Source organism: Macrobrachium rosenbergii, chromosome 48 (genome assembly GCF_040412425.1).
Source record: "Macrobrachium rosenbergii isolate ZJJX-2024 chromosome 48, ASM4041242v1, whole genome shotgun sequence".
In the NCBI taxonomy this organism is placed as follows: Eukaryota; Metazoa; Arthropoda; class Malacostraca; order Decapoda; family Palaemonidae; genus Macrobrachium; species Macrobrachium rosenbergii.
Window position 1 is genome coordinate 5,677,515 of NC_089788.1, and position 25,487 is coordinate 5,703,001.

The 25,487-nt window shown below is 37.9% G+C and overlaps 1 protein-coding gene across 4 annotated transcripts in view; it reads left to right on the forward strand.

The window, feature by feature from the left end:
- SPoCk (secretory pathway calcium atpase) overlaps positions 1-25,487 on the forward strand; it is a 116,408-nt gene that overhangs the window by 3,286 nt on the left and 87,635 nt on the right. Inside the window, exon 1 of one of the 4 annotated variants that reach the window (XM_067091214.1) lies at positions 4,171-4,410. The exons of 2 other annotated variants lie outside the window; for them this stretch is intronic. Coding sequence is in view for 1 of the 2 variants with exons in the window: in XM_067091211.1 (XP_066947312.1) it covers positions 4,321-4,410 (90 nt within the window). In the remaining variant the exon portion in view is untranslated. Of the gene's footprint in view, positions 1-4,170; positions 4,411-25,487 lie in introns of those variants that run through there. One more of the 4 variants, XM_067091211.1, reaches the window with a different exon arrangement.

A 25,487-nucleotide genomic window follows, 5' to 3' on the forward strand; every position in this document is an offset into this window, starting at 1 on the left:
ATTGACAATTTTGTTGAAATTTTGCTAGGATTTTTTATGGAGGTCAGCTGTATTGGAAGCTTTAGGTTTTTTTTTTTCATTTATAAAAGTTTCTGTTTATTACAACTTTGATTACATTAAGAATCTGTCCCCATAATCTTAATTTGAATAGTTTCTTATAATAGAGACCTAGAGCAGATTAGTAAGTTGATAACACTGCTAAATAATTTTGAATACAGGACGATACTTTTACAGAGCATTTGTAAAAGATGTTTGTTCTTTTGTTAATGAAGCATTGTGTTGCTGTTGTGATTGTCAGTGGCAAAACTGCTTGAGTATGGGGGTTTTGTTTTCCTTGTAATGATACAGTATATCTGTATTTTCCTGTTTTGTCGTTTGTCGTAAATTTACAGTATTGCATGGTGCAGAGCATTGGCACCCTTGCTCTCTTTAGTTATTGCAATACCTTTCTGCCTGGGGTCCTCTGTGTATTTTTACTGGCATTATAAAATTGAAGTAATTTTAATGTTAGTTTGATAAAAGTTGATGCTTTTCAAGCTTAGGGAACACTCCCAAGACTCAGAATGCACTAATCTCTTGCATCTTAAAATTATTTAAGTTCATAGGTTATACTGATTTGATTTTTTGTCTCTTATTACTATTTCTACTTCTCATAGCACTGGTTTTCTCTGTTACGTAGTCATTTTACTCTGAAAGCGTGCTGAGCCAGTTAAAGGTGTTCGTTGCCCTTATAAGAATAAGTGTTCAGTATAAGTATAGTTCAGTTAAGGACACAAAAAACATCAGCCCTCTTAATCTTTCTAGATTATGAAGTCCCTTACTTTTTCCATGTGAAGTTCTTTGTAAGGCCATCATCCATTGATTAAATGTATCAGCTGCCAAATTGGTTTTCCCGGGATCCATGCTCAGCCTTCTGGGGTCAGCAGTTTGCCCTAGCATGTAAAAGAGTCATAAACTAAGTACTAGTGACCTCACCCTCCCCAGTATATCAGTTAAGACATGGCCAGTCAAATTTGCTCTCCTGAAAGTTTAGAAGGAAATTCCATCTCAAAAGATCCAGGTTGTGGAATAGTATCTCACTCCAGTAGGTCCATAAGAGAAGTGTCTTCAAGGGATCAGACTATCAAGAACTTTTCTCTCCACTTCTTTTTTTTTTCCCGCAAGGCAAAGCTTCAGCCTTATTCCTAGAGTAACCTGTTCACAAGTCTAGTATTTCTTTTCATCATCCTAAACTATTTCAGTGATTCTGATCCTTATGTGTCCCGTATTTCATATCTGGTTATATCAGAAGAATGAAATATTTTTGTGTCAGGTCTCCAGCTTTCTCCTGTTGTTTAGAGGTAGAGTTTATATGTGGATTTTATATACAAATGACTGATGAGAATTTTGTTCTAACAGGTTAGTGTCCACAAGTTTAAAGTTTCATTTAATCTCCCTTGGGGGTTAGAATTGTTGATGTCTGTTCTATCTCTGTTTGTTCCTCTTAATTGTATCCTGGTTCTTTAATAGGGATTGTCATATTTTTTACCCAGCTGTCAGGTTGCCTTCCACACTGTATTCTATAGCAAGATGATTATGATGCCAGCTTAATGTGTTATTGGCCACGTTAAGGCAGTAACTTGAATTGAGTACCTGGGGTAATTTTTAAGTAGTTTCCTTGAGGTGATTTTGAAGTAGTTAGGCCTTCAGAAACCTGCATGTTATCAGTTGATGCTTATGTAGGGCAGTGTTTCAAATTACTGTTATAATTTTACTGTTACAATTTCTGAAGGCAGCAAGTAGCCTATAGAAGGTTAGAATATAATTAAAGGTGAACTTGTACTTCTTATCACTAAAATAGACATTCAACTTCAAATCTTCCTGGAGATTTAACATTACTGCCTATTTTTAATGATAAGGCCTGTGTACGTTTGCTGGATGATATAATATCAGAGTTATGGATGCGTACAATCATTCCTGGCATTATCAGTTTGAGTGTTTAAAGATTAAGACCCCAAGTAGTTGACGTAATGCTCATCTGTTTGTTCAGGTTCGTCCTTCACGTGTTTTCAGGAAAACAGAGTTGTTAGGTAATTAATTTATGAGAATCTTTTTCATAGTATTTACATAAAAAACGCTTTTTGAGAAACTGAAATATTTTACGTGCATAATAACATTAATGTAAATGGTGCTAGAAAAGTGAAGTATAATTTAAAAGCAGGCTTTGTAAATTAAAAGTAAATATATTTTAATCTCTAGAGTACCTTAGGTGGCAGCTTTCAAGTAGTTTAGTTTGAGTTGCATATTTCACATCATGATGTGATTGATTGTGTATTACAATGTGAGATTTTAAATTTTACCTGTCTTGTGGCTGTTTAATTTATTTCATGATGGAACTTTTTTTTTTTGTTTTGGCTTTTCTCAACGCAAAAAGTCCTGTGAGTAAATGAAAAGGACTTGAGAAAAGTCTGTGTGGTGTGAATGAGAGATGTATAATGTGTGTATGGCAAGAATAAGAAAAGGGTTTTAAATTATTCAATTGAGAACATTATTTTTTACCAAACAGTTTTAAACAGTTTAAGAATGATTGGCAGTTTTCAGTTTTAACATTGTATATCAGTTATACAGATTAATGTTTAAGTATTAGTGTGGTATGCAGTAGTTTATTAAGTATACAGTGTTGGAAATGACAATATTCCTTATAATGATACTTTTTAATAATTTTCAGTCTTCTGCGCATTGCCGTGTACTTGTATTGTTTTGCACCTCCTTAACAAAATGATAAAAGAAACATCTCGTGTTTGTTTTTGGTATTGATTAGGGTTTAAAAAAAATTTTCTCTCTCTGCTTTAGTAGTGATTAGGGTTCGTGAAAACTTTTTTTTTTTTTTTTTTATAGCCAAGTTACTTACTCAGTCGGTTAATCAGTGTTTTTCGTGCTTGTCAATCCTTCTGATTTCTATCTGCTGATGCACCATTGCATGTTTATCTGTTGAAAAGTGCCAAATGTATCTCCCCAGCTTGATAAGATGCGTCATCCAGCTAGATACTGTATATGAAAAATTCATGGGTTTCATTGCATTTTATTTGCGTCGTACTTTATTTTTTTTTTTTTTACTTAAAATGTCACAACCATGAACCACATACTGCATTTATTATTATTATTATTATTATTATTATTATTATTATTATTATTATTATTGAAAGAGAAACCCACGAGATTCCTGTGCATAACTTGTTTACTTGTAAATATTTACATATATTATTTTAATCTCGAGTACTTTCAGGTCCTAACTGTGACCCTTTTTCAAGAGATGCGGAGGTAGTCAGGCTGGTTCAAGGCCCAGCAATCTGACTACCTTCACATCTCTGGAAAAAGGGTCACAGTTGGGACCTGAAAGTACTCGAGATTAAAAAATATGTAAATATTTACAAGTAAAGTTATACACGGGAATCTTGTGGGTTTCTCTTTCCATCTTCAAAGGAAAACTGAAAGAAGTTTTTGTTTGGTTCATTATTATTATTATTATTATTATTATTATTATTATTATTATTATTATTATTATTATTATTATTATTATTACTCAGAAGATAAATCCTATCCATATGGAACATGGAACAAGCCCACAGGGTCCCATACCTTGAAGTCGCCAAGGATCCCTTTCAAATTCCGCCATTCCTGAAGTCATGCATTTTTGCTCTTGAATATTGGCATTTTTGCTCTTGAATATTGAAATGTTATTGACCTTAGCCCCAATTGGTTGCTCATGCCCATGCATAAGCCGGGAAGATAGCACGCATCTGGAGTGGAGGAGATAAGGTATCTGATTATAGATTTTTGGGGGGATCAGAGTCTGAGATCGGAGATTACTTATTCTGCGACGTGTTGTTTTCCTCACCGTTTGTGGGGCTCATTTGCGCTCTCTTGTTTCGTGCTTCGCCGAGGAAGCTACTGCAGAGCACGCTGTTCAGAAAAGTGTTCCTCCGTTCTTTGTGATGACAGTATAAACGGTTCGTTGGTGCTTTTGTGGTGTCTATTGCTGTCTGCAGTCATATTTGCAACGCTTGAAAGTGCCGTGCTTTTGTTACTGGTGTGGATGACTTCGGTCTGAAGGCTGTGATATATTTATTTTTTTCACTTTCAAGCCACTGAACTTCGTCCTCATGACACTAACCCAAGTTCGATTCACAGAGTGCAGATATAGCAATGGTGCTTCTAACCAGTGACTTCAGACCTGCAGACTTACTCGAACAAGAACGTTAAGTGGAGCCTTTGTAATGATTTCCTGTTAGAAAAAAAAAGGAAATTGCATCAGACGTTCTTTTCTGTGGTATTAGCAAAATGAGGATTTCGTCAAGAAACCAGAGGGGTAATCCATATGCAGCTTATCAGAAGATGCAGAATGGGTACGCCACGACTGTTTACGTTGGAGTAAGTTTTGTTTACGTTTTGTTTGAGTTTTGCACATTACGTAGATCACAAGGTTTGAAAAAATACACACACACACACACACACACACACACACACACATATATATATATATATATATATATATATATATATATATATATATATATATATATATATATATATATATTGCCCTAAAATGGAAGACTGCAGTATCTGCAAAAATACAGAACTGAGAAAGATGGTTAGATACTCCCTTGCCTTGCTACTGATTTTGCAGATACTGCAAATGGGGACCCCCCTAAATAGTCGTGGAAAGCATTGAAGAATCATTCTGAAACTGCAGTAACTTGTGTTTTAGTGTTTCACGAGCCCAGTAGGTGGCATGTCTCAGTTTCGAAAGTTTTGCTGATACTGCAGTTTTCCATTTGATCGTGTGTGTGTGTAAGTAGATGGATAGATATACCCTCAGTCAGTGGCGGTTGAGGAAAGTATATGTACTACGGTAATGGACTCAGCGTGATGATGGTGATGAAGTTTCTTTGTTTATTTATGCCTTCTTTACCTGTGGTGGTCGTCCTTTGAATCAAAACAGTTACAGATGAACGGGGATGTAGTAACCTCTGTCTCCCTCTTTTTATTTTTCTTCCCGAAGTCGGGTCTTCTTAGGGTTAACGGCTTTTTGCCCCTCTAATTTCACTCTCACACACACACATCCTCCCGCACAATACACCGTCTGGCAGACTTGTATATGTTAGGATTTTGTATAAATATGGGTATTTATTAATATATATTCACTGTTACTCGTGATTTATTTACTGCTGAAAGCTCGCTAAAGCTGGTAACCTCGTAACAATAATTTTGTCATTTGCATTTATGTACAGAACGGTTTTGTAATATGAGTTCCTCATGTAACCTTTGTTTTATGAGAAGGCATCTTGGTGTTAGGTTCATAGGATTTTGGTTTTCCGCATTTTTTTTCTGTCCGCCCCCCCATATCTTAAAAAACTACTACGGCTAGAGGGCTGCAAATTGGTATGTTGATCACCCACCCTCCAATCATCAAACATACCAAATTGCCGCCCTCTAGCTCTTGTAGTTTTTATTTTATTTAAGGTTAAAGTTAGACATAATCATGCGTCTGGCAGCGATATAGTACAGGCCACCACCAGGCCGTGGGTTAAAGTTTCATGGGCCGCGACTCATACAGCATTATAATGAGACCACCGAAAGGTAGATCTGTTTTCGGTGGCCCTGATTATACACTGTACAGAAAACTCGATTGTGCCTAAGAAACTTCGGCGCATTTTTCACTTGATTAATCTTGATGGAATTTCGCCCATTTCTTAAGTGGCAAAACTAATATCTGTGTAGTAATATCTTAATTGGAGAAGGATATTACTAGTTAGCATATTTTCATCAACAAGTTGTAGACATGATGCAAGTTTTAGGAACGAACAAAGCCAGAGTCGTGGCTTATTACATACAACACAGGACATAACCGAGGGTGGCCGAAATTGTTTTTTGTGCCGCATGATAATAGCAGGCAGGAATCATCTTCCTCCTCCTCCTCCTCCTCCTCCTCCTCCTCCTCAGTCTGATTCACCGGTAAATTCAAGGTCACCGCCTCACTGCAAGACTGAGAGCAGTCATTAAACAAAGCAAGTGTTGTCGTCTTCTCGTCAGACTTGTACTGTAAAAACATCTCGCATTCCAAAGGAAATAACATCGAGTCTTAACATTTTTCTTTCCTTCTTACGTTACGGGAAGCTTAGAGATATCAGACTACAGTAAAAGTTTTATATATTTAATTCTAGACGTCTGGATATCTCGTAGGGGGTGTTGTGGGGGTGTGGGCATTAGTAGGGGGTGGAGGTGATCAGTATGCATAGTGCGTTGCTTCTTTCTCCTCCCGGGAGGCCAGGAACCTTATCCTGCTCCCGGCTCCCGCTACTCCACATTAGATACAAATGTTAACCTCCATGGTCCATACCTGCCTACCCAGGTACGCGGATACACGCAGCACACCTGTATGGGTAAACCAGGGCCCCATTTGTAAACATTCAGCCGCTTTGTGCGACCGCTTTAGCATACGGATACAACAACTCACCTATTGATGTTAGGGTATACAAGTGTGTCCCAGTTGATCACCGTTCAGACGATTCCGCCATCTCTGTAGCCGTCTGAACCACCTCTTTGTCCTACGATTGCTTTACAGCAGAGCTCGAAGACCTGGGATTAACCGTGTTAGTTTTCTGTGAAAGAAAACTATTGTCTGTCCGTCCGCACTTTATTCTGCCCGCCCTCAAATGTTGAAAACTATTGAGGCTAGAGGACTGCAGATTGGTATGTTGATCATCCACCCTCCAGTCATCAGACATACCAAACTGCTGCCCTCTAGTCTCAGTATAGTTCTTACTTTATCAAAGGTTAAACTTAGCCATAATCGTGCGTCTGGCAACGATACAGGATAGGCCACCAGCTGGCCTTGGTTAAAGTTTCATGGGCAGCGGCTCATACAGCATTATACCGAGACCACCGAAAGATAGATCCATTTTCGGTGGCCTTGATTATACGATGCACAGAAAACTCGATTGCGCCGAAGAAACTTTGGCGCATTTTGTACTTTTATAAGTATACAGGTATACTTGCGTAACTACTACGAATTTTAGCCAGCTCGGTTGAGTCCCTAAAAAAATCGACTATTACGAATATACGAACGTGTTCCTTACATACGTATATTGGTCCGTTCTTTGATGTTACCGTTTTGTTTGTGAAAGGTCCAAAAATCATATAAAAAGAAGTACTTATCACCTTGTTTGATAAGTCCTTATCTTGATCATTGAACAGGCATGAAGAACGACACGTGAATGTTGAGAGAGAGAGAGAGAGAGAGAGAGAGAGAGAGAGAGAGAGAGAGAGAGAGAGAGAGAGAGAGAGAGAGGTGGTTAATACTTTTGAAATATCCAAGATTTTACAGGTTGCTCAAAGGGAGAAGAGTCCCAGCTGGCATAAGGCATGCTTAATTTAACAACTTAAATACATCTTGAACTCGTGTTTATAAACACAGCCATTTTTTCTGGGAGTCAGACCAGTAATTTAATTCTGCACCCCTTAGGGGGTTAGTGCCGTCAGTGCACCTCATGCGATGCACTGTAGGCTTTACTCAAGGTTCTTTGCAGCGTCCCTCCTTTAGGCCACTAGCTGCAACCCCTTTCATTCCTTTTACTGTACCTCCTTTCATGTTCTCCTTCTTCCACCTGACTTTCCACCCTCTCTGAACAGTTGTTCCATAGTGCACTGTTACACCTTTTAAACTTTTACTCTCAATTTCCGTCTCAGCGCTGAATGACCTCGCTGGTCCCAGTGCTTGGCCTTTGGCCTAAATTCTATATTCAATTCAGTGCAATTTGATTCTGCATAAAAGCTGCTTCATAGAGAATCCCAGCCGTGATTGTGATAGCATTCGCAACATGCACATTTTAAAGTTCCTCAACAAACAGACATACAATTACCATTCGTATTCAAAGAGCTACAAGTTTATGATGTCATAAGAAACCGTGAGTGCGTAAATGTTCTCCGGACCATGTCATAAAAATCTACATTGTTTTGTGGATGAGTCATGTTATGTTGTTCTTGACAAGATGATTTATATTCAGTGTGTGTATTAATATGATTTTTTTCTTGGAGCTACAGGTTTGTATGTATGTATGTGTAATTTACCTGCTTAATTCAGTTCGGTTAATTGGGTGTCCATTGTGCCTTGATTAGGCTATACTTGTTGACTGATTATCTCTTATTAAGCGAGATTGAATTAGAGTTTTTAATTATTCCTTCCAAGAAATTATAATCACCACATAGCCATGTATATACGTCTTATATGTGATTATTTATAAATAATATCTTAGGCGTAATACTGTAATGTATTTGTTGCTACAGATTTTAATAAAACATAATAACAGCCTTTGTACAGTACCAATGATCCCGGAGCATCTGGTAAAAAAAAAATCTATAAGGAATGCTATTATAATCTGAGCTGTAATGTTTCCTTCATGAGAAATATTGAAGATACCCTTCGTATATTATATCTTTTTCATGAGAAACACTCTGCCCTCCCTTTTACTGACCCAAGAGTAAGATTTCGTCTTTTGAAGGATTCATAATACCACATCCCCCATATATATCCAGAATTGGTTGCAGTATCCGGAAAGCGGAGTATACAGCCCGCCTTGTAAATCAAGGATTTGCTATTATTATTATTATTATTATTATTATTATTATTATTATTATTATTATTATTATTACTTGAAGAAACGCTTGCTTTTCTGAATGGGATTCGAACACACTCATGTGGTGTAAGAGTAAGATTGCTATAATTCACAGACACACACACACACACACATATATATATATATATATATATATATATATATATATATATATTATATATATATATATATGTGTGTGTGTGTGTATTATATATACACAAAGTAAATAAGTAAGAAATAAAAAGGAAAAATAAGGTAAAGAGATGATGCAATACAATACGAATAAAAACATGCAAACGAAACTTTGACTGCGTATGCTAACGCATTGCAAAGCTATCTGATGCACCGTATTCCAAAAGGGATGGCTGAAGTTCTCTGTGAAACTGTAATGTATGGGAGATGGTCAGTTAGGCAGTTTCCTGACGACGGTTGAAAGTTTATGGCTGCCAACACGTAGGTTACAGATTTTGCGGATGGTCTTTTAATATGAAAATGTTATGGTAATATCTGGAGTCGCAAACCTTTCGAGAAAGTACCCGAATATGTAACCCCGCAGGGGGGTGGTGCGCTGTAGGCATTGCTTAAGGGTCTTTGCAACGTCCCTTCGGCCCCTAGCTGCAACCCCGTTCGTTCCCTTTACTGTACCTCAGCTTATATTCTCTTCTATCTGACTTTCCACCCTCTCCAACTATTGGTTCATAGTGCAACTGCGAGGTTGTCCTCCTGTTACGCCTTTCAAACCTTCTTACTGTCAATTTCCCTTTCAGCGCTGAATGACCTCGTAGGTCCAAGGGCTAGGTCTTTGGCCTAAATTCTATTTTCTATTGTACCCAAGTATTTAAAAAAGTAATGGGAAGCCCTAACAGTCTTATATCCACCCTATCTGTGTTTGGGTTGTCAGAGAGATGTGACCTAGGAGGATAGGTATGAAGAAAAAGAACCTTGACCAAGGACTGTTTAATATCAGGGGGCCCTATGAAGTAGCGCTTTGTTTATAAGGTTAGTTAATAGGAGAGAGAGAGAGAGAGAGAGAGAGAGATTGTAGATGTACCTGATCCTAAGATGATGAAATTCAAGTTTGCCCAGCAAAGGCAAAGCTAGAGATTTCATGCTGTCCGGTTTTGTAATTATTTATTTTTTCTCGTGACATTTGTAATCTCTTGTTTCCTTAACGGTGCTCTGAGCTAAAATCTGGTAACTCAGACTGGAGGGAATATGTCTCCTTGTGTAGAAATTGGTCTGCCTACAAATACCCCTCAACGTGATTAAAGTTTTTTTTTTTAAATATAGTTTTCATTGGGATGGAAATGCGAAAAAAACGATTGATTCAGATTCAGTCTCTTCGAATGAAGAGTGTTTCCATTAATTTCAAACACCTGTACAGGTGTAAAATCCCATTTTATGATTTCCTGGGTGGTATGAGACCGTAACGGCACAGTGGGCAGAGGTACCAATAAATTCTCAGCCGTTGGACTTTGCCGTGGTGGTAACATGTGTTGGTACTGGATCCATAACATTACCACAATCATGACGAGTCTTTTGATATGTAGGGACAATCACGAAAAGCCATGTAGAAGGGTAGAGTAGACAGTGCACCTCACACAGTGACTGTAGGCATTGCTTAAGGGTGTCTGCGGAATATTTTAATAGAATTTTCCTTATCACCATTACGTGCGTAATTTTGGTTTTTAAAAGGTGCACTGGCTGTTCGTTTACGTGACTTGTGTTCAGAGACAGATTTTTGCAGGTGTTGCTGTTGGTTGTATAGCGTTCTCTCTCTCTCTCTCTCTCTCTCTCTCTCTCTCTCTCTCTCTCTCTCTCTCTCTCTCTCACACTATATATATATATATATATATATATATATATATATATACAGTATATATATATATATATATATATATATATATATATATATATATATATATATAATCAGTAAGCTACAAACGTCCTTTAATATCAATTCGCTCTACCTCGGAAATAATATATTTTCATATATGTTACCGGAGGAATTTTTAGTTGATAATAAGGGTTAATGCGTCCACTGTAGTGCTGAGGTCTTGTCCTTCGCTGGTTCGAGCCCACGGGACGACGAACTTATTATCAACTAAAAAGTTCCCCTTCGGTAACATATATGAAAATATATTATTTCCGGGGTAGAGCGAATTGGATATTAAAGGACGTTTGTAGCTTACTGATTGTATATGAATCACGGTGATGTGATAAAAAGTCATATATATATATATATATATATATATATATATATATATATATATATATATATATATATATATATATATATATATATATATATATGGTGCAGGTCACAATTAGGTATTTATCTCTCTCTCTCTCTCTCTCTCTCTCTCTCTCTCTCTCTCTCTCTCTCTCTCTCTCTCTCTCTCTCTCTCTCTCTCTCTCTCACTGATTACCCGTTTGTACGTCTTAAAATCCCGAGTGACTGTAAATTTTGTATCCTATTTCGCCCGTTCATTGAGGTGGACAGAATTAGGAACGGCAATTCACCAGGGGCGTTCACGAGGTCGTAATCGAGGAGGAGAAAGTAAATAAAAAGAAAATTAAAATAAGGTAAAAAAAAAAAAAAAAGGGGGGAAGAGTAAATAAAGAGAAAATAGAAAAATAAAAAAACTCAGGTCATTAGGACCTGTGAGTATTTGTGTATGCGTAATGAAACGAGCGAGACGCGGCGATAAGTATGCCCTCTCGATCTTCCTCCTCCTCCTCCTCCTCCTCCTCCTCCTCCTCCTCCTCCTCCTCCTCCTCCTCCTCCTCCTCCCTTTCCTCTGGTGAGACGATCTCCCCCTCCTCCCTCCCCCCCTCCATCCAGTGTGACGACGAGGGTAATCTGGATAATGTATGCGGGGGCAGGGACCCCTTTTATCCTTCCTCTTCGCGTTGCTCTTCGCTTCTTTTTGGCGTCTCGTCTTTTCCGTCTTCACCTTTCGGGTGTATTCGTGCGTCGTCTTTCTGTGTGTGTGTTGTTGTTAGTTCTGTTGAAGTGTGTTTGTATTTTTATATATATATATATATATATATATATATATATATATATATATATATATATATATATATATATATGTGTGTGTGTGTGTATATATATATACTGTATATACATATATATATATATATATATATATATATATATATATATATATATATATATATATATATATATATATATATATGCTGTATATACTATAATGTTGAATTTTTCGTTTATGACCATCAAGGAGTATTACAGTTGCTCCACATCTCAAGCTTTACAAAGTAATTTTTCCTTACGACAGACTTTTCATCTTCAAAGACCTTAGATTTTTTTTTTTTTTTTTTTATATTTGAGGGCTAAAAAATGCGGGCAGGCAAAGATCACGGGATGGAAGCGACGTAATGTCCTGCCGAAAGGGCGTTCCTTCAGAAACAGAAACATGTTTGCGTCAAACGCAAAAGATCCTGGAAAAGGTGGTGAAATTTATCTCATTTTCCGTACTGATCATTTCATAGATAATAATTGATAACTAACCGTGTTGGCTAGCTTTATAATAATTGATAACAAACCGTGTTTGCTAGTTTTATAATAATTGATAACTAACCGTGTTTGCAAGTTTTATAGTAATTGATAACAAACCGTGTTGGCTAGTTTTATAATAATTGATGACTAACCGTGTTTGCTAGTTTTATAATAATTGATAACAAACCGTGTTTGCTATTTTGATAATAATTGATAACTAACTGTGTTTGCTAGTTTTATAATAATTGATAACTAACCGTGTTTGCTAGTTTTATAATAATTGATAACTAACTGTGTTTGCTAGTATTATAATAATTGATAACAAACTGTGTTTGCTAGTTTTATAATAATTGATAACAAAACCGTGTTTGCTAGTTTTATAATAATTGATAACTAACCGTGTTTGCTAGTTTTATAATAATTGATAACTAACCATGTTTGCTAGTATTATAATAATTGATAACTAACCGTGTTTGCTAGTTTTATAATAATTGATAACTAACCGTGTTTGCTAGTTTTATAATAATTGATAACTAACCGTGTTTGCTAGTTTTATAATAATTGATAACAAACCGTGTTTGCTATTTTGATAATAATTGATAACTAACTGTGTTTGCTAGTTTTATAATAATTGATAACTAACTGTGTTTGCTAGTTTTATAATAATTGATAACTAACCGTGTTTGCTAGTATTATAATAATTGATAACAAACTGTGTTTGCTAGTTTTATAATAATTGATAACAAACCGTGTTTGCTAGTTTTATAATAATTGATAACTAACCGTGTTTGCTAGTTTTATAATAATTGATAACTAACCATGTTTGCTAGTATTATAATAATTGATAACTCGTGTTTGCTAGTTTTATAATAATTGATAACTAACCGTGTTTGCTAGTTTTATAATAATTGATAACTAACCGTGTTTGCTAGTTTTATAATAATTGATAACAAACCGTGTTTGCTATTTTGATAATAATTGATAACTAACTGTGTTTGCTAGTTTTATAATAATTGATAACTAACCGTGTTTGCTAGTTTTATAATAATTGATAACAAACCGTGTTTGCTAGTTTTATAATAATTGATAACTAACCGTGTTTGCTAGTTTTATAATAGTTGATAACTAACCGTGTTTGCTAGTTTTATAATAATTGATAACAAACCGTGTTTGCTATTTTGATAATAATTGATAACTAACTGTGTTTGCTAGTTTTATAATAATTGATAACTAACCGTGTTTGCTAGTATTATAATAATTGATAACAAACCGTGTTTGCTAGTTTTATAATAATTGATAACTAACCGTGTTTGCTAGTTTTATAATAATTGATAACTAACCGTGTTTGCTAGTTTTATAATAATTGATAACAAACCGTGTTTGCTATTTTGATAATAATTGATAACTAACTGTGTTTGCTAGTTTTATAATAATTGATAACTAACCGTGTTTGCTAGTTTTATAATAATTGATAACTAACCGTGTTTGCTAGTATTATAATAATTGATAACAAACTGTGTTTGCTAGTTTTATAATAATTGATAACAAACCGTGTTTGCTAGTTTTATAATAATTGATAACTAACCGTGTTTGCTAGTTTTATAATAATTGATAACTAACCATGTTTGCTAGTATTATAATAATTGATAACTAACCGTGTTTGCAAGTTTCATAATAATTGATAACAAACCGTGTTTGCTAGTTTTATAATAATTGATAACTAACCGTGTTTGCTATTTTCCTATCTGTTGACCGTTTGCCATTAACCTTTCATCGCAGGCTAACAGATTCTGTCCATAAATGTAGTTATCTCTTAATTTCTCAAAGCCATTGTCACAGGCGGTGATGACGCCAGGCAATTTCTCGCCAGTTAATTTTCGGTTATTTTCTTCCTTGCTTGTATGAAGAGTTACATGTCACATGTCTGTTGACACATATTCAGTTACATACCTTTTATGTAGGACTTGGTTAATCAGCAGATGTTCGTGAGCCAATTTCCTGGGAGGGAATGTTCGTAATTGGACAGATAATCTTGGTAATCTAACCCACATCCTGTATGTACCTTGTCGCATATTCACCCATTAAATACACAGCTCTCAGCTTCCCCGTGTCGCTTCAATGTCGGCAACAATAACAAGAAAACTTCGGCGCAATCGAATTTTCTGTGCAGCTGCTACAGCGTAGAATCAAGGCCACCGAAAGCAGATCTATCTTTCGGTGGTCTCGGTATAATGCTGGATGATCGCCTCCCATGAAACTTTAATCACGGCCCGGTGTTGGCCTATCCTTTATCGTTACCAGACGCACGATTATGGCTAACTTTAACCTTAAATAAAATAAAAACTACTGAGGCTAGAGGGCTGCAATTTGATGTGTTTGATGACTGGAGGGTGGATGATCAACATAACAATTTGCAGCCCTCTAGTCAGAGTAGTTTTTAAAATCTGAGGGCGGACAGGAAAAGAGGGGACGGACAGACAAAGCCGGCGCAATAGTTTTCGTTTACAGAAAACTAAAAACAACATGGCATTGGAAAAGCAAAGCCAGATTATTGAGAACCCAGATGGCTCGCTTGTTCTTGCAAGGCTGGTAGCAAGGTGGAAACTTTCCCCTCTTTTTCCCCCCAGGTGTCACAGGTGATGTTTGCCGAATGATTCAAGGGCCGGTGAGCCGAATGAATCGGCTATTCGTTGCCAGGGTCCCGCATATTCCTCTTTGTAACTGAGCTCGCTCTCTCTCTCTCTCTCTCTCTCTCTCTCTCTCTCTCTCTCTCTCTCTCTCTCTCTCTCTCTCTCTCTTGAAGAGGGCTTTATGTCATATACTTTTCACTAGCTATAGCCGAGTTTTGTATAGTAGTATGTGCGCGTAGTCGATTCGTATATATCTCTATCCTTCAGACTCCGCAGGGTGGGTAGTACCGTCAGTGCACCCTTTGCCGTGCACTGTAGGCATTACTTAATGTTTTTTGCAGCGTCCCTTCTGCCCCTAGCTGCAACCTCTTTCATCCCCTATACTCTACCTCCATTCATATTCCCTTTCTTCCATCTTACTTAACCACCATCTCCTAACAATTGATTTTTAGTGCAACTGCGAGATTTTCCTCCTGTTACACCTTTCAAACCTTTTTAATTCCAGTTTTCGTTTTAGCGATGAATGACCTCATAGGTCCCAGAACTCGGCCTTTGGCCTACGTTCTACATTGTATTCTGTTCCATCCTTCAGAGATTGAGAGAGCAAGCAACTCAAAGATTTAACTTCACGTCTGTAGGAAAAAAAATAATCAGTCAATTTCTGGCCCTCAAATCACATTTGTTGCCGATTTCACCAAAGAAAGATTCGGTAGCTGACGATGGCTTTTGTTTTTAAATCGCCTACGTTTCTCTCATGCTAGCTATCTTAGCTCTTTTAGTCGAAACATCATCATGTCTGGAATAATTTGATGCGAAGTGAATATCGGAGCTCAGAAAGCTTACGTCAGACGGAAGACGTAAATGATAATTATATTAAGTGGAAGGTATATGAATAATTCATATTCGTATGTTATTCAAAGGCATTCAGGAGATCAGGAGATCGTCTCAAGCGCGATATGGCTGGCTGGAAGGTTGGTGCTTCCCTGAAAATTTTAAAGCAAAGTTAACCTATTTCGATCGGCATGGTTCTGCCCGGGAGCTGAAAGCCAGCAGATTTTGGTAAAAAAAAAAAAAAAAAAACTAAAAACAGAAATAAACAAGTAAAACCAATCGAGTTTTCTGTGCAGCATGGTATGAAACTTTCAGCCACGGCCCCTGAAACTGCCCATGGAACTCAGCCACGGTCCGGTGGTGGCCTCAGCCAAAATGAAAGCCAGCAGATTTTGGTAAAAAAAAAAAAAAAAAAAAAAAAAAACTAAAAACAGAAATAAACAAGTAAAACCAATCGAGTTTTCTGTGCAGCGTATAACGCGGTATGAAACTTTCAGCCACGGCCCCTGAAACTCAGCCGCGGCCCATGGAACTCAGCCACGGTCCGGTGGTGGCCTCAGCCACGGCCCATGAAAGCCAGCAGATTTTGGTAAAAAAAAATAAATAACAAAAATAAATAAGTAAAACATGCCAAGCGAGTTTTCTGTGCAGCGTATAAAGCGGTATGAAACTTTCAGCCACGGCCCCTGAAACCCTTAGCCGCTGCCCATGGAACTCAGCCACGGTCCGGTGGTGGCCTCAGCCACGGCCCATGAAACTCAGCCACGGTCCGGTGGTGTTCTGTGTTGTTGGTACCTGTAGCGGTGCCAGAACTTTTAACCATAGATAAAATAAAAGCTACTTAGGCTAGAGGGCTGCGATTTGTTATGTGTGATGATTGGAGGGTGGATGACCAACATACCAATTTGCAGCCCTCCAGCCTCAGTGGTTTTTAAGATCTGAGGGCGGGCAGAAAAAGTGCGGACGGACAGACAAAGCAGTCACAATAGACTTCTTTTACAGAAAACTAAAAAGGGGTGCACTGTAGGCATTACTAAAAGTTCTTTGCAGCGTTCGTTCGGCCCCCCCAGCTGCAACCCCTTTCATTCCTTTTACTGTACCTCTGTTCATATTATCTTTCTTCCATTCTTCCATCCTGCTATCCACTCTCTCCTAACAATTATTTCAAAGTGTAACTGCGAGATTCCTCCTGCTACATCTTTCAAACCTACCTACTCTCAATTTCCTTTCCATCGCTGAATGACCTCATAGGTCCCAGTGCTTGGCCTTGGGCCCAAATTCTCTATATTCCAATTCAACAATTAAAAAAAAATACTGCAAGGTGTATCGTTACGTCACTTCAAGACTTTGTTACAAAAATGTCACGTCACATGGGGCTTTGATAAAATTTCCCCACAGTATTCATGAAGCGGATAATTGTATTTTTTTTTCTCCAGTCTTTTATTGATTTAACTACATAGCTACTCAAATATTGCGTTCATATTTTATAGAGAGAGTGAGAGATAGAGAGAGAAATATTGTAGACTTGATATGACGATATAGCTACTCTAGTACTGCGTTCATATTTCAAAGGGAGAGAGAGAGATTGTTAAACAAAATATTGGAGACCTGATTTGACGAACGATATAACTACTCCATATTTCAAAGAGAGAGAGAGAGAGAGAGAGAGAGAGAGAGAGATTGTTAAAGAAATATTGTAGACCTGATTTAACGATATAGCAACTCCAGTACTTGCGTTCATATTTCAAAGAGAGAGAGAGAGAGATTGTTAAAGAAATATTGGAGACCTGATTTGGCGATATACTGTAGCTACTCTAATACTGCGTTCATATTTGAGAGAGAGACAGAGAGAGATTGTTAAAGAAATATTGTATACCTGATTTGACGATGTAGCTACTCCAATACTGCGTTCGCATTTTAGAGAGAGAGAGAGAGAGAGATTGTTAAAGAAATATTGTAGACCTCAAGGCATTTCGAGTAGATACATTTTTGAACCGTGTGAAAGGTCGCCGGCCAAATCCGGAACCGAATCGAGTTGTCATTTCCATGCCAACATGTCGGGGAATAAGCTTTACAGAAATCTCCGGTAATCCTATGCTTACTTTATCGGAGCTTGCCTTATGGTAGTGCTGGAATCTAGATTGTATTTTGTTCTTGTAATTTACAGTATTTCTCTTTTTTTTGTAGTTTTCTGTAAAAACTATTGAGATGGCTTTGTCTGTCCGTCCGCACTGTTTTAGGTCCGCCCTCAGATCTTAAAAGCTACTGAGGCTAGAGGGCTGCAAATTGGTATGTTGATCATCCACCTTCCAGTCATCAAACTTACCAAATTGCAGCCTTTTAGCCTCAGTAGTTTTTATTTTAAGGTTAAATTTAGCTATGATCGTACTTCTGGCACCGCTATAGGTACCAACAACACAGGTCACCACCTGGCAACGATATATGATAGGCCACCACTGGGCCGTGGTCAAAGCTTCAAAGGCCGCGACTCATACATCATTATACCGAGACCACCCGAAGGTAGATCTATTTTCGGTGACCTTGATTATAAGCTGTACAGAAAACTATTGCGCCGAAGAAACTTCGCCGCATTTTTTTTACTTGTTTCTAGATTTTGTATGTTTGGATTTTACAACAATCCCCGAAATATCCCTCTGCTCGAGAAAGCAATCTCCCATAGCTTAAAAGGGAGGGACCCATTGCTTTTATAGATTTATTTGTTAATACTTTCAAGGCTGGGAGGTACAGACCGTTCTGTGTCCTTGTAGCAGAAAATGAATTATTGTAACTATTTTACAACCGAGAATTCCTAAATAGTGTGCCTGGCCTTGGTTTCATAGCTGTCCACATTTTAAGTGGATGGGCTTTGTCTGTCCGTCCGCACTTTTTTCTGTCCGCACTGTTTCTGTCCGCCCTCAGATCTTAAAAACTGCAGAGGCTAGAGGACTGCAAATTGGTATGTTGATCATCCACCCTCCAAGCATCAAACATACCAAATTGCAGCCCTCTAGCCTCAGTAGTTTTTATTTTGGGTTAAAGTTAGCCATAATCGTGATTCTGCCAACGATATAGGACAGGCCACCACCGGTCTGTGATTAAAGTTTCATGGGCCGCGGCTCATACAGCATTTTACCGAGACCGCCGAAAGATAGATCTATTTTCGCTGGCCTGGATTTTATGCTGTAGCGGCTGTACAGAAAACTCGATTGTGTCGAAGAAACTTCGGCAGTTGTCTGTTACTAGAGTTTTATGTTACCCTTATTTTTTTTTTTTTTTTTGAAATTTGGAAACATTCTCTCTCTCTCTCTCTCTCTCTCTCTCTCTCTCTCTCTCTCTCTCTCTCTCTCTCTCTCTCTCTCTCTCGGGAGAGCGCCATAGTTGTCTGTTATCCGAGTTTTATGTTACTGCAATTTTTTTTTATTTGAAAATAGGAAACACCCCTCCTCTCTCTCTCTCTCTCTCTCTCTCTCTCTCTCTCTCTCTCTCTCTCTCTCTCTCTCTCTCTCTCTCTCTCTCTCTCTCTAGATTATTGCCTCCCCAGTGACAGCGGTATAGTTGTCTTTTACTAGAGTTTTGTGTTAATGTTATTTTTTTATATTTGAAAATAGGAAACATTCTCTCTCTCTCTCTCTCTCTCTCTCTCTCTCTCTCTCTCTCTCTCTCTCTCTCTCTCTCTCTCTCTCTCTCTCTCCACTACCAGCACTGCCGCCGTCATTTCAATCCTGAATCAAATGGCATTTGGGATTTGCGAAAATATATATTTATATATACGGGGCTGGAGGTGAAGATTGAAAATCATATCCAATTTTTCCAGCCTCTGAACCAAATTGGAATTTTTGTTTTTATTTGTCAGTTTAATATATATATATATATATATATATATATATATATATATATATATATATATATATATATATATATATATATATATATATATATATATATATATATAATATATTGCTTTGCTTTGTGCACGCAGAATGAAATTTCTCTTAATTTTTTTATTTTTTGTTTCTTTTTATTATTTTTATTTTCGTTCCTTTGTTGTTTTTCATCCTTGTTCTTGCATCATGCAACTGCGCGCTTTCATTTCCATTTCCATCCGGAGGTAACGATGCGAACGCCGGGGTTTGGGAAAGAAATGAGAATGGGAATTAGGAGTAATGAGAGAGAGAGAGAGAGAGAGAGAGAGAGAGAGAGAGAGAGAGAGAGAGAGAGAGAGAGGGGGGTGGTAAAAAATTCTGATAAAGTGTGAAGTAACCTGAACAGTTTCCCGAATGTTTTGGAGTAACAGATTGCGAGAGAGAGAGAGAGAGAGAGAGAGAGAGAGAGAGAGAGAGAGAGAGAGAGAGAGAGAGAGAGAGAGAATTGAGGAGGGCTAAAAATTCTGATAAAGTGTGCAGTAACCTGAACGGTTTACCCGAATGTTTTGGAATAACAAATTGAGAGAGAGAGAGAGAGAGAGAGAGAGAGAGAGAGAGGGTAAAAAAATTCTGATAAGTGGGCAGTAACCTCAACAGTTTTCCCGAATGTTTTGGAATAACAGATTGGCCCGAATAACAATCTGGCAGCAACAGCAGGGAAGAGAAGTTTCTGGATACGACCGCCAGAGAGAGAGAGAGAGAGAGAGAGAGAGATTCCGTGGATGTTCCTACCAAATTCAGAAGTTTCTTTTTTTTTCATGATTAATGTTTTTTTTTACCATTAGCTTGAACAGTGATGAAGTAAAGATTTTATTGTTTTTATCTAATATCCAATCATTTACTCTTATTTTCTTTTATTTGTTATACCATTATTTACTTTTTTTTTTTTACTCGAGCGACTATATTTTTTACTCCTACGATTATTTTCTGATAATTTTTTTTATTACACAATTATTTTCTATCATCATTTTACTCTACTTTATTATACGATTATTTGATCTTATGTTCTTTTACTCTGCTGTACGATTATATAACCTTTTATATACTCCTTTTACTCTTACGATTATTGACTCTTATGTTCTTCTACATTATAAACTTCTTTTCTCTCTCTTTTGAAGCCACGCCAGTCCCCAGACATCCTTCTTCCCGAGAGGAAGTGGGCCATGTAGCTTTAAGGGACTCTCAACTTATTGCTCTTTTTTAGTTTTCTGTAAAAGAAAACTATTGTGCCGGCTTTGTCTGTCCGTCCGCACTATATTCTGTCCGCCATCTGATCTTAAAAACTACTGAGGCTAGAGGGCTGCAAATTGGTATGTTGATCATCCACCCTTCAATCATCAAACATACCAAATTGCAGCCCTCAAGCCTCAGTAGTTTTTATTTTATTTAAGGTTAAAGTTAGCTATAATCGTGCTTCTGGCAACGATATAGGACGAGCCACCACAAGGCCGTGGTTAAAGTTTCATGGACCGCGGCTCATTCAGCATCATACCGAAACCACTGAGAGAGAGATCTGTTTTAGGTGGCCTTGTTTATAAGCTGTACAGAAAAGTCGATTGTGTCGAAGAAACTTCTGCGCATTTTTTTTTTTTTTTCGTATCCTTGAAGGACTTCAGGCACAGATTATCCTTTGCTCCTGAATGGGTCTTCTGTGCATGGAAGGAAAATGAACGTTTTTAAAAGATTCAGGAGGTTCTAAAGATTCTACCCCATATTTCCTGAATATTGTACCAGGCAGTGCGCCTTGTTTTTCTTATTGATCAGTCCTTTCCCAGTGGCAGGGCCGTAGTAGTAGTTTGTTACTTTTTGTTACTTTTGTTATAAGTAACTTTAATTTTTTAAAAAGATTCTTGAAAAGATTCTAATCCGTACTTTCTGAATATTGTACCAGGCAGTGCGCCCTGTTTTTCTTATTGACCAGTCCTTTCCCCAGGGGCAGGGCCGTAGTATCAGTTTGTTACTTTTTGTTACTTTTGTTTTATGTAACTTTTATTTTTTTTTATTTGGAAATGGGGGATCCTCCCCACCGCCACCGCCAACGCCGTTATTTCGTTCCTGACTCAAATAGCATCGGGGGATTTGGCGAATATATGGATAGAGGCTTGAAAGTAAAGATTGGGAAAAATCATACCCATGTTTTTTATGCCTTTGAACCAAAACTCAATATATGGTTTTTTTTTTCATTTGTAATATTTTTGGGGTCTGCGCTCTCGGTTGGAATTTATATAATGTTTCCCATTTGTCCACTTTTGTCTGTTTCTCTTCATACGTGTCCTATTTTGGAGAGAGAGAGAGAGAGAGAGAGAGAGAGAGAGAGAGAGAGAGAGAGAGAGAGAGAGGGAGGATTTATTTATATAATTTTTCATTTCTCCTCTTTTGTCTGTTTCTGTTCACGTGTGTCCTATTTTGAAATGAGAATGAGAATTGGGGTAATGAGAGAGAGAGAGAGAGAGAGAGAGAGAGAGAGAGAGAGAGAGAGAGAGAGAGAGAGAGATTCTCAAGCCAAAGTATGCAAAATTATTTCGTATTCATAATATTTTCCGGTTTGCGCTCTCGAATGGGAATGAGAATTTGAGCAATGTGTTTGTGTATGTGTATGAGAGAGAGAGAGAGAGAGAGAGAGAGAGAGAGAGAGAGAGAGAGAGAGAGAGAGAGAGAGATCCTCAAGCCAAGGTATGCAAAATTATTTCGTATTCATAATATTTTCCGGTTTGCGCTCTCGAATGGGAATGAGAATTTGAGCAATGTGTTTGTGTATATGCACGCGCGCGCGCGCGAGAGAGAGAGAGAGAGAGAGAGAGAGAGAGAGAGAGAGAGAGAGAGAGAGAGAGAGAGAGAGAGAGATTCTCAAGCCAAAGTATGCAAAATTATTTCGTATTCGTAATATCTTCCGGTTTGCGCTCTGGGATGGGGATGAGAATTTGAGCAATGTGTTTGTGTATGTGTGCGTGAGAGAGAGAGAGAGAGAGAGAGAGAGAGAGAGAGAGAGAGAGAGAGAGAGAGAGAGAGAGAGAGAGATTCGGCGTAAGAATCCAGCACCATCAACAACTACATTAATGATCTGTAATGACAGGTTTGCTCGAATATCAGCTCATTAGCTGCAGCAGAGAGAAAATTATGGAAATGATCGTCAGCTGAAACTTTTCCCAGAGAGAGAGAGAGAGAGAGAGAGAGAGAGAGAGAGAGAGAGAGAGAGAGAGAGAGAGAGAGATCCTCAAGCCAAGGTATGCAAAATTATTTCGTATTCATAATATTTTCCGGTTTGCGCTCTCGAATGGGAATGAGAATTTGAGCAATGTGTTTGTGTATATGGGCAAGAGAGAGAGAGAGAGAGAGAGAGAGAGAGAGAGAGAGAGAGAGAGAGAGAGAGAGAGAGAGAGAGATTCTCAAGCCAAAGTATGCAAAATTATTTCGTATTCGTAATATCTTCCGGTTTGCGCTCTGGGATGGGGATGAGAATTTGAGCAATGTGTTTGTGTATGTGTGAGAGAGAGAGAGAGAGAGAGAGAGAGAGAGAGAGAGATTCGGCGTAAGAATCCAGCACCATCAACAACTACATTAATGATCTGTAATGACAGGTTTGCTCGAATATCAGCTCATTAGCTGCAGCAGAGAGAAAATTATGGAAATGATCGTCAGCTGAAACTTTTCCCAGAGAGAGAGGGAGAGAGAGAGAGAGAGAGAGATTCTCAAGCCAAAATATGCAAAATTATTTCGTATTTGTAATATCTTCCGGTTTGCGCTCTCGAATGGGGATGAGAATTTGAGTAATGTGTTTGTGTATGTGAGAGAGAGAGAGAGAGAGAGAGAGAGAGAGAGAGAGATTCGGCGTAAGAATCCAGCACCATCAACAACTACATTAATGACAGGTTTGCTCGAATATCAGCTCATTAGCTGCAGCAGAGAGAAAATTATGGAAATGATCGTCAGCTGAAACTTTTCCCAGAGAGAGAGAGAGAGAGAGAGAGAGAGAGAGAAAGATACAATAACTTTATCACATACACAATTGCTCTGTGCATTAGTAGAATTACTAAAAGGACCTCATTCAAACTGGATGGTATCTAATAATGGAGTATTTATTCAGAAAAAGTTACAAGCTCTCTTGGACAAAGTATCCGTACATACATACACACGTACAAACATACATACACTTTATATATATAGAAGAATAGATAGATAGAGAGATAGATAGATAGATAGATAGATACCCGTTATCGCAATCCTCACCAGCTCCAACCTCACTCGTTTTGAAAGCGGCAGTGGCGAAACTCGTTCTGTTGCGGCCATGGCGGGTGTTGGGCGTGGTATAGGGGAAGCCCGGTCTCTCTCTCTCTCTCTCTCTCTGCTATGTACACTCTCTCTCTCTCTCTCTCTCTCTCTCTCACTCTCTCTCTCTCTCTCTCTCTCTCTCTCACCGGAGGCTGCCGTGGTTATTAAAGAGGCTGGTACGAAGTGGGATCTCATCGATTGGCACCTATGGCGTGACTTTTTCCGACCTTTCTATACTATTTATGAATCGGAGAAATGGTTGAGGCTTTATTTCACTTTGAATGAACATTGATAATGATGGTGTGTCCGTTTTTGGTATCCGTTTTTACAGTGTGACGTCGTCAATCTGTATTTTAATGTCGTGGACCCAAAGTAATGGTGTGTAGATATCGGTCACGTTATCATAATTAGTGGAGAAATGGTTTAGACCCTGTTTTAAGGAAGAATTTTAATAATGATGATGATACCCTTTTCTATATCCATTTTTACATTGTGACGTCATTGGTATAACACTTTTAATGTCACTGACCTACATAAAGCAATATAATAGCCTACAGATATCTGTCTTTCATGTTGTCATCATTTGATCAGTAAATGATTAAATGATTCTTGTGTTAATGGAATAACGACCTTAGATAAAAACATCTTTTTTAAAATACCGTGAAACAAATTACTTTCTCGTGAAGGCCTGATTGACTCTCGAGCTACTTATTTCAATCTTTTACTGTTGTCTAAGGTGGTTTGTACGCTTTATAAATATATAATTTATGTGCGTTATTACTCTTGATGTGATGGAGAGTATTTTGTGTTGTTTTTGGGTAATAAATTTAAATGAAATCTTGATGAATCGTCTTGAGATTCTAAACGACTTAGAGAGAGAGAGAGAGAGAGAGAGAGAGAGAGAGAGAGAGAGAGAGAGAGAGAGAGAGAGAGCGAGCTTTTGGCCCTGGTCATTGTCATGTCATGTAAACAGCTGGGAAGAAGTCGTATACACTCTCAAGATGTTAAGGATTGCGTGACAGATTTAAGAAATGGTACTTACACCAGTTTTAATATATGGGACATCATGCTACATTTAAGAGAGACTGTGACACAGTTGCACTGCCCACCGATCCTACGCAGCTCATGAAGTGTATGTTTCAATTAGAGATTTTGTTCGAAATCATCTGTATTTTATCACGTTCGGGGAAATCTCATCCGAGCTAGAGGTAAACGTTAGACTGCACGTATTTCCCCAAGTCGCATAATTCCAAGTCCCAGTTCCAACAGTGCACTCGCAAGGTGCACTGTAGGCATTACTTTAGGTTCTTAGCTGCGTCCCTTCTATGGCCCCTAGCTGCTACCCTTTTTATGCCTTTTACTGTACCTCCGTTCATATTCTCTTTCTTCCATCTTACTTTCCACCTCTCCTAACAGCTGTTTCATAATGCAGCTGCGAGGTTTTCCTCCTGTTACGCCTTTTAAACTTTTTTTTACTCTTTGCCCCTTTTAACACTGAATGACCTCGTAGGTCCCAGCGCTTGGCCTTTGGCCTGTCTTCTATATTATATTATGTTTTATTGTATTCTAACAGTTTGTTCATAGTGCAGCTGCGAGATTTTCCTCCTGTTACACCTTTCAAAGCTTTGTACTCTCAATTTCCCTTTCAGCGCTG